A 16,566-nucleotide genomic window follows, 5' to 3' on the forward strand; every position below is an offset into this window, starting at 1 on the left:
AAGCTGCATTACAGCCTTCCCAAATTCATTTCAGTCAAATGGTTTAGGCACCTATTGAGCTCCAAGCAGCTTTCCTAGGAAGCACCACCATCATTCCATGTTTCCTGCACATGACCACATCCTAGGAACCTTGCTCTGGCTGCTGAGGCTGAACAGATAAGCAATCTTAGACTTCCCAACACCTCAAAACCTGAATTCTGATCTAACTCTCCATGTCTCTCACTACATCATGTCTTACTTCTACACCCTGGGTCCTGCCTTGCCAGACCTCTAGCTTATCTTGGGGACAACGTGGATGCTGATTTAGGATGAATAAGGACCAAAGTCAAAAGGACTCTTGTGCTTGGAGTCCACGTTCCCATGCTACTGAGAACGAAGTGAACAAAGGATTACAGAGATTTAAAGAAGAGCGAGGAAGGGAGCGAGGAAGGGAGCGAGGAAGGGAGCGAGGAAGGGAGCGAGGAAGGGAGCGAGGAAGGGAGCGAGGAAGGGAGCGAGGAAGGGAGCGAGGAAAGTCAGTGCATGAGACAGGTGCCCTGGAAAACTGGCATCTCCTATGCCATGGACTTACTTTATAATATTAAGCAAGAAAAAACACTAATTATCCTCTCCATTTCCTGAATATCCAACTTGTGATCCAGCGTCTGATTTGCAGTGGTTTAAGTGACCATAGCTGTAAGTAAAATCAATGGGAACTGCACTTTGGACATACTAAGTGCTATAAGATGCCAAATACTTCTGCCCCTGAGGTCCTAAATATCATAAATCATGAACCCCAAATCAGTGGGTATGTCTGAGCTTAATCTGTGCTTTATCTCCTCAACTGTAAACCAGGGGTAATAACCACTCATCTCATAAATTAAACAATGCTTGTGAAGCACTTAGATATTAGTGAAAGCACCACAAAAAAAGCTTTGTAAGAAATGAGTAATTATGTATTCTGAGCAAGGGATGAATAGTAATCAGCAGTGAAGGCACAGGACCATACATGGAGCAATGAGAAGAATATAAGATATTGAATAGCAGCTCATTAATTGAACACTATCCAATCTGTTCAATGAACAAGGCAGAGGTGTAATGGAAAAAGCTGTATGGGATTGTGTAATTAAGGCTGAATTAGGAATCATTACATGCAGTGCAGATGAACAAAGACAACACAGGCCACTAACGTTCATTACTTTCATACTTAGTTATGATCTTGGAAACTTGGTATTTTTTTTTTATTCCTCCCCAACATATTTCAAAAATAGCAAACTTAAAGAAAACCAAGCAGCTCAAACCTCCTGAAATCCACCATTGCACCTAATGTAAGAAGCCACACAGAGGAGCAGAAAGAGGTGGGAGAAGACACACTAACTCCAAACTGCTTGTTCCTGCTTGCTCTTAGCATGGACGAGGTACATGCAGAAGCCAAATATGCCACCCTTGAAAGAGGTGGGAACGGACTGACTAACTCATGTTCCCTTTTTTAGGGCCCTGGATTTGGCAATCCAACAGTGAGAAATGGCACCAAATAATTTTGTAGGTTAAAAATATGTAATACATTTTTATCTAACAGAAATTTCTCTCCTTAAACAATAAGGCTCTGTGGGTTTCAGTGCTGACCATGGGCCATTATTGTTTCTAAAAAACCTGACAAAACTGCCTCTGTCGAAGTCTAGACTTCAAACCTAACAGAGACACTCCCAAACGTCAACAACCTAAAACTGTGTTCCAAAAAAAGGATGAAATTCTGGCTTCATTTAAGGCAATGGGAGATTTGCCATTACCTTTCCCACTCTATTTATATCTGAGATGCTAGCAGATGCCTTGTTCCCTCTGTCTACAACACACTGATCTGTATGCACATTTTCTCTTTTTTATTCTTTTTTTTTGTCTGAAGACTGTTTTCCCATCCCCTTATTTAAAATTGGATTAGGAGGTACAAAGAGATGCTTTGTTTCTAGCCTTATATATTTATTTTCCAGTTTTATCTGTTAAGAATTTCTTTCAGCCACAACACTGCAAAATTCCTTCTCTCTAACACTGAGGTGCTGAAGGCACCTTGCAGGATTATCCCCTTTTGGCTCTTAACTACTTATCCTGAGATTTGAAGAGCCTTTTCAGGCTTGAAAAATTTTCAGGAACTTGAGGGTTGTAGAAAGGAAGTGCTATTTGCTCCTAAAAGTGAAAATTACAACACTACTTCTAGAGGCTGCTGAGGTAGGCAGATAACAGCATTTTATAAAGGAATATCTCTTAAGAAGCACTACCATAGCTGTAAGGAGCTAAAGCATCTGATTAAGAATGTTTTATGATATTTGATAAGCTTTATGCTGTTTGATAAAGATCTTGTCCATATATTTCTGCCCAACTGCAAATTCCAATTTAAATGTCCGTTCATGCTTTAGTTATCCATTTAGTTGTATCATATCAGGCATTACAAAACAAAACCCCATCAGCAAAGACCTGATGGGGCCTGTGGGGTACCTGCAGAGGCTTAGCTGGATAGGATGGAGGTATTTCCAAAGGACTTCACTCTCCTGAGCTTTTTTCTGAACTCAAAATGAGAAAATTCATTGCAGGAGACAGACATTCATCTGCTAGTACAAATACAAAGCAATTCTGCCTTATGCAAGACCTTAACACTTTACATCAATTTTTAAAAACTGAAGTTCTGTATTCCTGTGAAGATCTAGTCATTCACCATCATTAAAAATGGAATATTCTAAAAATGTATTAGTTAGTCCACCCTCTCTATTACTCACACTTCCTCCATTTTCAGAGTCAGTTGAAGTCTCCAGCCTCACCAGGATACAGCATTAACCAAAAGAGACCTCTTTGGCTTACCCTTTACTATCACAGAGAACCAAATTATATTATACGTCAGCTACTTCTCCTATGAGCAATTTCAAAGCAGGCACTTAAATCCTTCTTACTCTTTTCAGGAAAGTGCCCCTATAAAAGTCCCTCTTTTTGGTGGTTTACAGCATTCTCAAAATAGCAAACTAACTAATGGGATTTTTACCCATTTGCTCTTATTTCAGTACAGTTCTTAGTTCAAAATAAATTCTCCTCCCTCTCAGTTGTCTATTCCTCAACTGTGAAATATTTATAGACAGCAATCATGTCCCAACTCAGACTCTTTTTGGGCAGGCTAAAAAAAGCTAAAAGCATTCAGTCACCTGACATAAGATAAATTTTTATTCCCCAGATCATTTCAAAAGCTCTCCTCATGTGTTTACTTGACTCTGAATCAAGCTGTCTTTAACATGCTGGTGACCAGAAGTATACTCAACACCCCACATAAGCATTCCCAGCATCACTTATACCATGACACTGTGAATACTTCCCTGATGGCTTGAAATACTTGGTGCATCTGAATTTTACACATCCATTTTGTGCAACTACACTACACAAGTGGCTCAGCCAACTTGGAACTACTTCCTAGGAGATGAATTTCCCAGGAAGCACCCTGTCTGTCTACCTTTCCTATAGAAAAAGAGATCCATTCCTTTTTAAAGAAAAGGCAGTTGACATATTCAAGAAAACACTAAACTAATGGTTGCAGCATTGGAACATTTGTTAGCCAAATATTTGCGGCTACTTTAAATCAGCATGCACTCACAGGGCCATCCCACCTCTAGGAAGACTCTGACCTGCTGGGATGTTACCCTGTGAGGTGTTAAAAAAGAAAACAACAACAACAAATTACTGCAACTGAGTTCCCTGTCACATCATATGAATGCCAGAATTTCCCCTCTCTTAACAGGATGTAGAAGGTAAGCATGTAAAAGTCTGTATGGTGCTTGAATATGTGGCAACAGAAGGCTTCTGCCCGAGATAAACCAATCTTACCACTGCATCCGTGTTCCATTTACTGGGTATTTGAGCTTGTGCAGGCTGGCTATCACCTACTGAATATATTATTTTATGGATGAAGCAGTCTAGAAATTAATATTCATAAAACAAAGAACAAAAGACAAATGACAGAGTGCAGGAAAAGAATAGTTGCATGCAGCCCTGTGCGCATGTTTTTCAAGGCTAGACAGCTGCCCATATTTAAATTCTCATCCTCATACTCATCTATCCCTCTACAGCAATACCAGCTCACACAGTAAATAAGTTGCCCTCAAAAAAACCACATATGTTGGAAGTCTTGGGGGAGGAAAGAAATTATTAATGCTTTTGGAAAGGAATGAATGCAGATTTTCAGCTTCCTTGATATAAAATATTTTTTCATATCTTTTTCACAGCTATTAACCAACTTATGTTCTTTGTGGCACTGCAGCTGCTAAACCCACTCAGTCTGTGCTTGTTTTCAAAGCTAGGCACTCCATCACCTTGGTGGTTCTCAAATCTCCCCCCTCCTATCCAAAATGCTACCGCACTGTGCTTGGTCACCTGGTGTTCTACTTCACATTCACCTGAATGCATCCAGCATTTTTTATTGAACATTGGGCAGTGTTTTCCATGCAGGCCGCGTATTCCAAAGAGCCACAAGGAAAGATTTTCCTCGCATTTCACCTCTCCCCAGCTTTAAAATATTCAGTTGCAATGTATCTTCTATCCTTTATTCTTTCCTTTTTTTATCTTATGTCTCCACTCTTGCTGGTTGGTTTTTGGTTTTTTTTTCTCCTTTTTGGGGTCCCATTGCAAATTTTTTTAGCACCTTCCTCCTACCAGTCTCCTTAACTCCGAGCCCTTAGTAACTAAAACCAGCCTGGGGAAGGAATGAAGGCTTCATTTCACAGAGCAATACTGCCTGCCAGAGCTAAACCCAGGAAAAGTCCTTTTCATATATCTATGAAAGCATGGAAGGCTGGCAGCAGCTTCAAACCTATAACAATTATTTAAATTTTATTTTACACCTATTAACCATAGCATATCAAGTAAGAGTAGCAGCTGCTACATGAATTTGACCAGCTCACTTGCCCTCAGCAGATCACCCATCTGCTTGCTCTTCACCTAATATTTCTGTTTGATAGGTTGTAAAACAGATTCCTGCAACAGGTCAGGAACAGAGTCAACTTCAAATCCCACATAAAAATTTCTATGAAAACATATGGACATCTATACTGAGTGATGTCAAATTTAGAGAGGCCACGGACCTTACAAAAGTGGATAAAAGGAAAATTGCAGCCTGTTATGGAAAAACACTGACTCCATTACAGTGAATGAACAGAAGAGTGGAGAGTGAAGAACTGTATGTATAATTAATTACAGTAATACAGACCTACAAAATTCATGGGTGCACACACTGCAAAATGGTGTGCAAAACGGCTGTTATGTATCAATTCCAGTTTCATACAGCATAAAAAATATGCTTTTTTAAATGATCAATAAGGTGAACTCCCCTGTTCACAGTAGCATTCTATAAAGTCATGCTAATTAAGCAAATTATTCAAGAGTTATGTATGTTATCATTTCTCTTACCTTGATAACTTTTCCACTTCAACTGAAACAAACAAACAAACAAACAAACAAAAAAAAAAAAACAAAAAAACAAAAAACAAAAACAACCACCCCGCAACAAAAAACCAAGGGAGCCACACACAGAGGTTTTAGTTTATCTTCTACCAGGGCTTATAAAGCCTTGGGAAGTTCTTTCACTTACAGTGCATAGAAGAGTACCTGTTTCTGAAAAAACAGGTAGGATTTCTTTGTTCCTACGCTGCTCACTGAGGGGGCACAGCAGGTTTGCTACATCCGGGAAGCATCAGATCAGACTCAAAATTTTCCTTCAGCCAAATTACCCCTCCACTCTAAATTGGCAAAAGTTCAGGTGAGGAAATAAAGCCCTGCAACCCTAGAAACTTCTGTTGTTGTGCCTGTGTTTCTACCTCAGAGGTGAAGAGAAATCTATTTTTTTGACTTAAAATTGAAGAACTAGCTTTAAGGTGAACCTCCTGGAACAGAGATCAACAACAGAATCTGATGTTAACTGAATTATCCCATCTTTGTATTTTTAAAAAAGAACAAGCTTCCCTATAACCAATACAATATAATTTTTTAATGCTCCCATTTTAAGTAGCCAAAAATCTCCAAGCGAATATGCAAAATAACTGGAAGAAAATGGTCATTTTTGCCGTAGTCTTTAGCACCATATGGAGACGAAAAAATGCCTTCCTTTTTCCTTCGTTCCAAGCCAAAGGAAGAATAAAAGATTAGCAACTTAAGAAACAATATAAATTTTGATTTAGGAGAGATTACCTCATACTTGTCTGGAACTTGAACAAATGAAGACTGAAAATGCAAAGCATAGGCAAGAACAGCTGTGATTTCTGACTTCAAGCCTGTTACTCTCCTCAGAGAAAGCTGCTTCAGTGGAAAAAGAGAAGACAAGCCTGGCCAGGTGCTTTAGGTTCCCTCACAGTACAGTGTATTTTCAGCATATGACTCTATTTTGATCATAAATTCAAGTTCAAATGAAACTTTATGATTAGCCATATCTGTAATTGAGGAAAAAACCCATACAATAAAATTAACCTCTGTAAAAATGTATTCTAAATGTATATACCTTAACTTTTGCTGTGATGCCATTAAGCAACACTTTCACAGTCTAAGGAGTTTTAGTGTTTGCAAGGCAGATCAAATTTACGTTAATGACAAAATCACGTTTCTTCATGCCAGCCTCCTGTTCATCAATTTAGTCAGCAAAACATCCATGCCTACCTGATAATAAAACTAGTACTTGGATAATTTACAGCCTTGGATTTAATGCCATCTGAAATTACTCTTGAAATTTCACCAATAAACCCATTTTTTTTTGGTCTACAGCTCTCCTTCTCATAAATGCATTAGATATTTCCTGCAAGTTCCAAGACACGATTAACTGGGAATACAATTACCAGATTTATAATTTGAAATGCAAACTTTAGTCTCTTTGTTCTTCTCAGTTTCTTGGTTTTAAGTTCCAATACAGCTGTTATTTTCTGTTATAATCCCTCTGGTTTTGTAGTATTTCAGAGGAGCACAAAGGAATTGGCACTCAAAGGCTGTTCAAGGTGTGCTGACAACGTTAGCAATTCCAGCCAAGACCCAAAGAGCCGGGTGATGTGCAGAGTTCCCTCTCTCCAAATCCCTCTTTTCTCTGTTTCCATGCTTTTTGACCCAATTTGTCTCCCCACTTCATAGACTGATAGAATGGCTGAGTTGGAGTTGACCTTTAAAGGTTCTTGAAAAGAGCAGGGACATCGTCCACTGAGGAATATTTAATGGATCATGACAGAAATGTGTGTGTCCACAAGCCACAAATATTTAATTGTTTCAATTATTTCAAACAGGAAACCTCAGAAGAGGGTGTTTTATTGGTTCATTTTCCCAACTGAAAAATTTATGATGACTACAAGAAACCTCTTATTACAAAACTACCTACACAAACTGATTTATAAGGATAGTGCCAGGATGTTTGAAAGCCAATATGTGTATTAGGTTTTGCTATGTCCTTTTGGGGCTAGTACTCTACGATATATAAAAGAAAGTGCAAGCCAAGACAAAATCTCAGTGTTTGCCTAACAACAATGCTACTGGTAACATCAAGAGCTCAGTCATGTGCATACCAAGAAGTCTAGACAGTGCTCACATACCACTGGTAGGTACATGTATGTTCCTATAATGACTCTAAAAAATGTATTTTAAGCTAATTTAAAACACATCACATTTTTAGGGATGACAGGGCAGCTTTCTCTTTCATTTTTTGCTTTTTTTTTTTGCTTAACTTGCAAACTTTCAGTAATTACTGATCAGTTTTAATTACATTTTAAAATGTATTTCTATGCCTGATCAGAGTGTAATCTTTTCCTAATGGCTTCTGAGGCTTGAAAACACAGTCTTGCTACTCTGTTAACTCCTAAAGGGACTCCTTAGTAATTTTTCATAAATTCCTGTACAGCTGGATGGGAACATCCATCCTATTATGTTGCAAAAGAAAGAGACGCAAATGTAGACAAATAGTACCTTGAAATTACAGTGATTCAAGACTGGAAAGGAAGCTTTCCTGGGAGGCAGGAAAGGAGGAAGGAAGACTACAAAAAGTGCTGTCACTTCACACAGTATGTGCAGGTATATGGAAAGCCTCACCACCACCACCACTCAACCAAAAAATATCTCCTCCTGATTCAGGCGGAAGCTCAGATATGGATGTCTGAAGAGCCATCCATGATGTGGTGTGGAAGCACATGGAGGAAATCACTCAACCAAAAAAAGGAAGGTTTTCTCGTTCACGTCCCACATAAAGCAACTGAATTCTCAAGAAGAAGTTGGGGTATGAGGACATCAAGGCCAGCTACTGCACAACTGCAAGAGAAAATGTTTTCAGCAAGAGGAAACCTTTTCCATGTCCTTATAACTTTGAGAAGTTAATTTCAATTCGATTGACACTTTTGATGATAGATAGATAAATAGATTGATAGATATTACACGAAGTCTTGACTTCAATGACGCACAAGCCCTCCAGGTCTATTTAACAGAGAGCTAAATCCTTATTGCTATCAGAAGTAGATTTAATGATCACAGAAGAAATTAATCACATCTCACACTGCCTCACTCTTGTCAGTGCACAAGCTGGACACCATATTAAGAGCCTATTTTTTTTTCCTTCTAGGTTTTTTTTCATGAAGATAAATCAGTAAGTAGCTATCTCCTACTTCATCTGTGGTTGTATGAACATTTATTCATCAGCAAAGACTTCCAAAAACCTATATGGTATTTATGCCCTTTGCATGTCATGAACTCTTATTATCAGATATTAAAAACCTTTTTGCCACTTGAAATTGCTTACAAAGTCTGTAAAGGTCACTCAACATCTTTTTTTCATATTAACAACACCGAATTTTACCAACAGCCAAAACCACATAGGAAACGTTATATGTGTGTACATATATTTCTTACAAAAAATGAAGAATAGATTTTGTCTTTTGTGTCGATATTTTTTGTTTTCTATTCTCTTACCTTCTACTGCTCTCTTGAAGAAAACTTTACAGCTGCCACATGTAACCACCCCATAATGACATCCAGATGCCTCATCTCCACACACCAAACACACTTTGGAAGGCCTTGAAGATCCAGTTGATACACTTCTCAATGAAGAGCTGGAGTGAAAACAATTAAACAAAACAAAACAGCTATGAATATTTCAAATCACACCAGCCATAATACAAATTTCAATTAAGAATTTATAACAGGTATATTGCTCAAGGCACCTAACAATTAGGAAACCACAACTCTTTCTGGCAGTGCCTGGCTGAATACATGAATTGCTTTAATTAGTAAGTGCAATATTTTTATTGTCTGTTTTAAAACACCCATAATATATCAATGTTAATGTGAGAAGTTACCACAAGGGCAGTGGAATTTATCGGTAGCAGATGATTAAAACTGAAAATAAAAACCAAACAAACTAACAAACCACTCTGGCAGCAACCTGGCAGCTATAAATTTTCTTTCTGTTTCTTTATTTGTTTGAAGCCTTCACAGCTAAGGAATACCTGAAAGGAAACCTCTAAGGCCATTTTATGAAGTAATGCAGCAAAATGGTATGTACTGCCATCTGTGCTCCTGTTTACCACTGCAGTAGTCCATGAGCTTATTTCTAATATTCCTGTAATTTAGCAGCTTACTTCTGATGTAGTTTTGAAGCCTATGTACATTCTGCAAGTGCAGAAGATCCTCCCATATGCCTGTAGGTGCCAGAAAAGCAGCACTGGAGGTTCAGACCATCCTGACGGTTTGCAGACAGATGCACCTGCAAGCCCTGCTTCAATCATCTACTTCTGTCTTAAACTACAGGGCGCCTTTTCCACTGGCAACTCTCAAAGACAGTGCTTTTCAAAAGCAAGTCATATTTCCTGATCCTGTGAGTTTCCTCCCTCCCTTCCTCCCTCAGGAACTGAAAATGCCACCCTAATGTAATGGGCATGCTTGGAGAAACATGCCAGATCCTGGAAGGATTCCTTCTCCATGAGGGAGATGAAAACTTTGGATCCCTCCCATGTCTCCATGGGGCCGGAGGGAGTCTCTCCTTCCACACAGCCCCTCTTCTCCAGGTAAATGTGAACTCTTGCATTTCTTACATGTTATCTCTGTGAATGCTGCCAAACAACTACAAAAACAACCCTGAAAGACTTCGTACCAGTGGGGAAATGATCAGGTCGTTCAAACTGCAGGTCACAGGCTATTTGTCCATCAGCCACCGGGAAACGAAGTCCACAGGTAGTCTTAATTCAAACATAAGATAATGAGCTTGCTTAAGAAATTCTAAGCATAAACCCTTTGCCTTTTTCCAAATTTCTACCTTCCTCTAAAGAGGTATGCAGAGGTCAAATGATTTATCCAGGGGGCACAGCTTGAATGTCACTCCAAATGAAGGACCGCAGCTCTCCTGGCCTACAGCTTTACTGCAACATCAAATCTAAACGCCTGCTTAAATGACAGTGTTCAGATGTTAATCAAAATGTTCCAAATAGTATTCCTGCTCTTGTCTGCTCACTAGTCTGTTAGATTTACTAGTTTTAGTCCTTGTGCTATTTATACTTTCATTACATAACATCACACTACTTGATAATTGCTAGGTGATGGCATTAGCTCATCTGTTAAGAGAGAAAGCCTCACCAAATCTATGTTAAAATAAGTTCTGCATGCTCCAGTCACAGTCATACCTGCACACGCTGCATTAATTTACCCTAAGGAAAAGTAACTTTTCCAGGATTTACCAAGGCTGCGCTGGTATTGAGCTCTGATGTGTTAACGCAAAGAACTGGACCATCTCCCTGTAGCATGTTCCATACGGCATGAAAAAAATTAGGCCTCCCATTAAACAAAATTCTTCGAAAGGTGTCTGCTTGCTAGAGAAAATGTCAATAACCTGGAAAACTAGTCTTGAAAATTTCTTTCTTTCACTGCAAACATCAGTATTTTTCCCTGAGAAGGGAAACTCTTCAATTCTGATGGAAGGCCAAAATGTCTCAGGGGATTTGTAATTTTGATGCTGCTTGCTCCCATTTCTTCATGCGACCGGCAAAAACTTTCCTAGTCTTTCTACCCTGGAAAAGGTCAGTGTACTTTTCTTTTAATATCTAAAAAAGAGGTATTTTCATTAGAGAGCTTTTCCTGTAGAGAAATGGAGGTTTCCAGGGTATCACAGCAGTGTGCATGATTTTTATTTTTATATATATACGCATGCACATGCTTCTCTATATATACATACTGCATATATATATATGCAATTATGTATTATTTTTAGTTGAAAATAAATTGTCATGTAGGATTTGCAGAAGGTGGGAGAGCCTTTTTTTAGATACAAGCTACCCTACAAAATTGCACTCACAGAATTATTAGGTAAAAAAAAAGCCAGCAAAGACACATTAAGACACCAGTTGATCCACGGCTATTATTAAATGCCTACCTAAGACACAATCTATAGCATATTTTATGCAGGGCTCCTCTCCACTGAGGACTTGAATACAACTGAAAGGTACAGCCTGAATATGAGGTAAGTATTCAGCTACTCAGCCACAGCATCACAGGCGGAAGCTTAACATTCTGGAATTAAACTGAATTAACTCCTTCTTTTATTCAGTTTAAAAGTGGAATATGTTAAAACACAAATGAGGCATTTTCATTCTTAATAGAAGTATCAAACATGGAGCTGTTCCCAAATACTTTACTGCAAAAAAAACATCGATATTCACTGTTGGGACTTCAATCTCCTCCAACTTGTGCCAGCTCTGGCTATGATTGTCTTAAATGAACAATGTTTGGCTTGTTTTTAAAATCTCTTATGTTCTCTTTCACCCATGCTATACCAGAGTATTTGCCCATTCAAAATGCTGTCGTAATACCTCACACAAAGGCAAAGTGGTGCAAATAATAAAAGGCTGAGCCCAAAAATATGCTCAGATCACAAGCTAAACCTCAGGATAACTCATTCTCTCCATGGAAGCGTTTCTTTCCCAACAAGGCACACACAGATGGTTACACCTTTTCCTCCTAAATCTCTCTTCTTTCAGCCCTTTCACCCCTTTCTTAGTAACCACAGTGAACAAGATCTGACTGATGAGGAACCTACTCCTTGGCCTTTATTTCAAGGCCAGACATCCAGTGTTGATGACATAGAAAAACACTTCCTTTATTCATCACTTTTATTAAACCAATTCTTTTTATTAATCGTTATAGCTTTTTGTTCTATAATATGCACTGGCAGAAAAACTACACTAAACCCCCCCCCCACTGAAAGAGCTTTTCCTGCATGCTCCAAGTTACATATTTCCTTTTGCATTAATTTTCCATAGCAACATGCCATAAATTTTTACCAAGTAATCCTAATGTAAACTAGCACATAGGAAAAGTTACAGGCAGGTAACACTTAATAAGCAAAATATCAGTGTTCAATTCAGTTATTATAACAGAGGTACCTACATTAATTAAATTTTAGCTCTTTTTTTTGGAGCTCAGTTTGATTTTTTGCTCCAGATGAGAAGTTTAGTTACAGCAATCCAAGTTACTTAAGTAACAAGTCATTCTCTCTTTTCAAATATCCAAGAGTTGGTCCATGTAACAATGAGTATCATAAAAAAAGATTAGAAACTTTACAATTGGCTCCCTGGAGGGTAATTAGCCTAGTGCCAAATATCTATTTGAATGGCATGCTAAATCTAATGGCATACACAGGCCACAGCAGATTTGAGTCTTAAAATTCAGGTCAAGTGAAAACACCGAATTTACGCAAAACCAAATCAGAGCCTAAAACCTATTGCTCTGATATTTAACAGGGTTTTTAAAAAAACTTTTATACAATGGACTGTTGTTGAGCCAGGACATTCCTTGTGGGTGGCAAGCTAGTCTCAAACTCCTAACTGAAAATACAAGAAATATGAAATAGTGCCATAGAACTGGCTACTCATTCCCATTTTCAGAAGCCAGTGGCTCCCATAGGTTGACTAGGCATTGTTGCTTTCATGCCTCTCTCATTCTTTCTAATACAAAGACAAGAATAGGCAAACACACACCCCCACATAAAACTCCACAGGATTCAAAAAGAGGAGATCTAACAGAGCATACATATTTTATCACAATGCTGTTACAGCCAAGGGCAGCATGGAGAGTTTAACAATGCCAAATGTTGTAAAACGGTTGCTTCAATGGCTCCAGTAACACTTGTCACGTTGTAGGGTATGTGATTAAGAATAAGCCTGATTTATTATCCCTAACAGTACAAATGCTGGCAGTTAAATGCTGACCTTGACTAGCCATTGCCATCAAGCTCATTTGTGTCTCTCAGAGTTGGCTTTAGTAATAGTTATATGGAGAATTAATTAGAAATAACAGATTTTGTAAGGAAGAGTCAATAAACCCACAGATAATCCAGCATTTAAAAAGCTGATTATATAGGTTATTATGCTTTTCAAACCAGATGTCATACAGGAGCACAGTTTAAACAAACGATGCCTCTCTGATGATAAAATGAAGTACTCTAAGGGAGAATAAGCCACAATATGAATTCCAAAGTCATTTGTTCCAAGTGCTTTTATTATTATGAGATCTAGATGAGTCCTTTTTAATTCCACGTCATTGACTTTTCTTTTTCATACTGAAATTTTCTGGCAGTAAAACAAACAGAAGGAACCTGGGTATGCCTCAATAAATAAAGGTATGGAAAAACAAAGGTAAAAAGAATTTGAGATTATGGAATCATATTTTTTACACAAGAAGAAAAAAAAAGTAACTGTAAGAGGAAGAATAATCAGGACATTCAAGATGCAAAGGCTGCCAGAAGCTTACTTCTACCCTCTCACCTCATTTCTGAAGGGGCATAACCTCCAGCTAGAGTCATGTTCTACTGGGAACTAGTAGAAGATAGTCAACTTTGCACACAGAAATACTGAAACTAACCTTCCTGTGGCCCAAAACAATAGCTGGGTATTTCAATGGTATTTCACTTCTCTTAGCAGCTCTCCCAGTACCCTAATTTCTTTAATCCATTGTCCACTCAGCCATCATAGAAAACAGCATAACCATCTCATCTTCACATTGCCTCCATTATTTTTATGCATGTTCACATAGTAGCAACAATCTCCCTGCCCAAGATAACTCTACTACTCCTTTAGAAAGTGTCTTACTGGTCAAAAGCTGTCCAGTAGATTATTTGACCGCTCTACAATGATGGTAGTCATGACCTGCCCCAGTGCCATGTATCATTTCCCAGATTTTACTCCATGCTTCCCATTTTAATTGTCAATACTAAAGTTTGACCAGCGTCAGTTTCTGCTTGTAGAACCCAAATTTTTTAAAAAGTTTCACTGTGGGAAGGAACCCTGGCTCTCTCCTATAACTACTTGAATAAAGCAGATTAGCAGACTGGAAAATGGTATTTCTTAAATGTCAGAGTATATAAACCAATCTTCTTGTCAGCAGACCAAGAAAGCAGAGAGAAGTGAAAAGGTGCAGAGATGAAACAATCAGAATTTTGGAGGAGAAGGCAGTCACGTGAGACCTTGGGATGGTTGAGCTAAGAACTGCTGGAACCCAACCACCCCTGAGCCTCAGCAGCGACACTCCCAGAGCAGGCAGAGCAACATTTACCCTTCTTTGAGGGTACATCCTAAAGAAATTTTAAAAACCAAAACAACCAAACAACAAGCCCCAACAAAGAGAATTCAGCAGCTGTCACATTACATTTAAATTAGTGGTCAGTCTCTATTTTTTTTTTTAAAGCACAGAGCTTTTGTATTCCAAGACAGAAACCCTTCAATTCTTCGAACTTCACCTCTTTTAATCTTAAGAAATACTTAGTGTGATGGAACATGTAGGAATCAGAAGGAAAGTGCATTTAGTTAAGAAAAAACAAACTGAGAACTTGGATGGTGTTTTTCCTCAGCAACTTCAGCTTTCACTTTAAGTTACTTTATTTAGTAATGCCTAAGGGTCACACATCGCACTTTCATACCAGGATCTTAATTATGATAACAAGCAAACTCTGACATGCACTAATAGAAAAGGCTCCAACCTTTTTTCTAAGCCCCACCAAATCAAAAAAGATGCATTTAGGATTTTAAAAAAGCATTTAAGTCCCAATGTTTATTCGGCAAATAGAATCTGATGCGTTCTGTGCCGCAGTCAAAGTGAACAGGTTCCTGTATTTAGCTTAACCTTAAGGCATACGTTGATTTTACAAAATGAAGCAAGTACGCTATGCTCCTTCAGTTCCCATTTACCTTAGTGGATGCTGACAGGATTCAGCATTTTCCTCCATCCAGCTGTAAACCTTGACTTTTCCTTGACCTTCTCTATTGAAATATTTTGGTAGCAACTATAGCCGGCAAGCCAAATTTTACCCCCACATAATCGGTTGACTACAGAAAATTACAAACTTAAGCATCAATGAAAGTGTGTTCTGATGGACTGAAACTGAGAAGCACTTATTTCCTAGGGAAATAAATGTAATTTTTACCCAGTGATTTAGTGATCAGAGAAGTATAACATCCTCCTACTTTTCTTCTGCAATGCACTTTTCTCCCCTAACTACTGTCACAACCTACCAAGACACAACTGCCCCAGGGAAATAAAATTTCCTTGCTCTGCAGGTTTTTTAGTACATAGATATAGTTATCTATTGAAATGGAATGGTTAACTTAGATGGGGAGTTTCCTATCAGGGAGAAGCCTTCGGCTTTGGAAGGCAAAGAACTCCAGTAAACCTCACAGTGCATCTGCTCTAACTTTTCATATTTGGCCCACTTATAGAATTAGTGCAGTTTAAATGCATGCAATTCTGGTGTTTGTGCTGCTGATTATAAATTGCTATGTATAGCAAGATAAGGCAGGAACAGTTTATCTGGAAAATTATCTGGTTAATTATTGAACATCTATTTGAGGGGGGCAGGGAGTATGTTTAACTCTTTCTTTTCCTGCAGCTGCTCACTTGCCTAACTAGGAGGAGACACACAGCTTTGAAAATCCAATTTTTTCACAGCACCATCTCATTTTCAACTGCTGAAAACTATGTGAGCCATTCTGCACCCTGGTAACTCTCCTACCAGGGCACAGTAGAGTTTACCTGGTGAGGTTCTGCTGCCTTCTCAGTCAGAAACATTTTAAAGCTGCATAAAATGCCACGATTCACATGAGGCTCACCTGCTGATGGGGGCACCAGTGGGAAATCATTGCCATGAGGAACTTCAGGCAAGACAAGACTGCATTACTACATTGCTCTGCTATTGAAGGCTTCTGAGACAAAGAAAACTGAACGAGCAAGGAAGGAGGAAAATATACATAGAAGGCAAATGCGGGGAGATGCTACCAGTAATAAAAGCATCTCTTTAAAAAGCCTCCTCTTCTCAAAAGAAAGCTAACAACTTTTGCTGAAGTGCTTCCCTCAGAGTCTAAACAAGCAACTCCTAAAAGTACATGCCTTTGTTTGAAAGCGTATTTTATGAAACCCTCATTACAGCAACCTGAAATTACACTGATGACCAGAGCATTGACTGTTAATGACCTTAAGAAATGTCATTCTGTTGCAGAGAAAAATCTACCTGATATGTCTGGCAATGGCTTGGCCCCAAAAGTCCTAAAAGAAAAACTGTATTAAAAA

At 38.5% G+C, this 16,566-nt stretch overlaps 1 protein-coding gene across 8 annotated transcripts in view; it reads right to left on the reverse strand.

Annotated features, from left to right (window-relative positions):
* NR3C2 (nuclear receptor subfamily 3 group C member 2) overlaps positions 1–16,566 on the reverse strand; it is a 193,921-nt gene that overhangs the window by 71,436 nt on the left and 105,919 nt on the right. For all 8 annotated transcript variants that reach the window (XM_048305185.1, XM_048305183.1, XM_048305186.1 and 5 more), the window contains one exon: positions 8,932–9,071. In XM_048305185.1, coding sequence (XP_048161142.1) covers positions 8,932–9,071 — 140 coding nt within the window. The remainder of the gene's footprint in view (positions 1–8,931; positions 9,072–16,566) is intronic.

The sequence above is a fragment of the Corvus hawaiiensis genome, chromosome 5, assembly GCF_020740725.1.
Source record: "Corvus hawaiiensis isolate bCorHaw1 chromosome 5, bCorHaw1.pri.cur, whole genome shotgun sequence".
Taxonomy (NCBI): domain Eukaryota; kingdom Metazoa; phylum Chordata; class Aves; order Passeriformes; family Corvidae; genus Corvus; species Corvus hawaiiensis.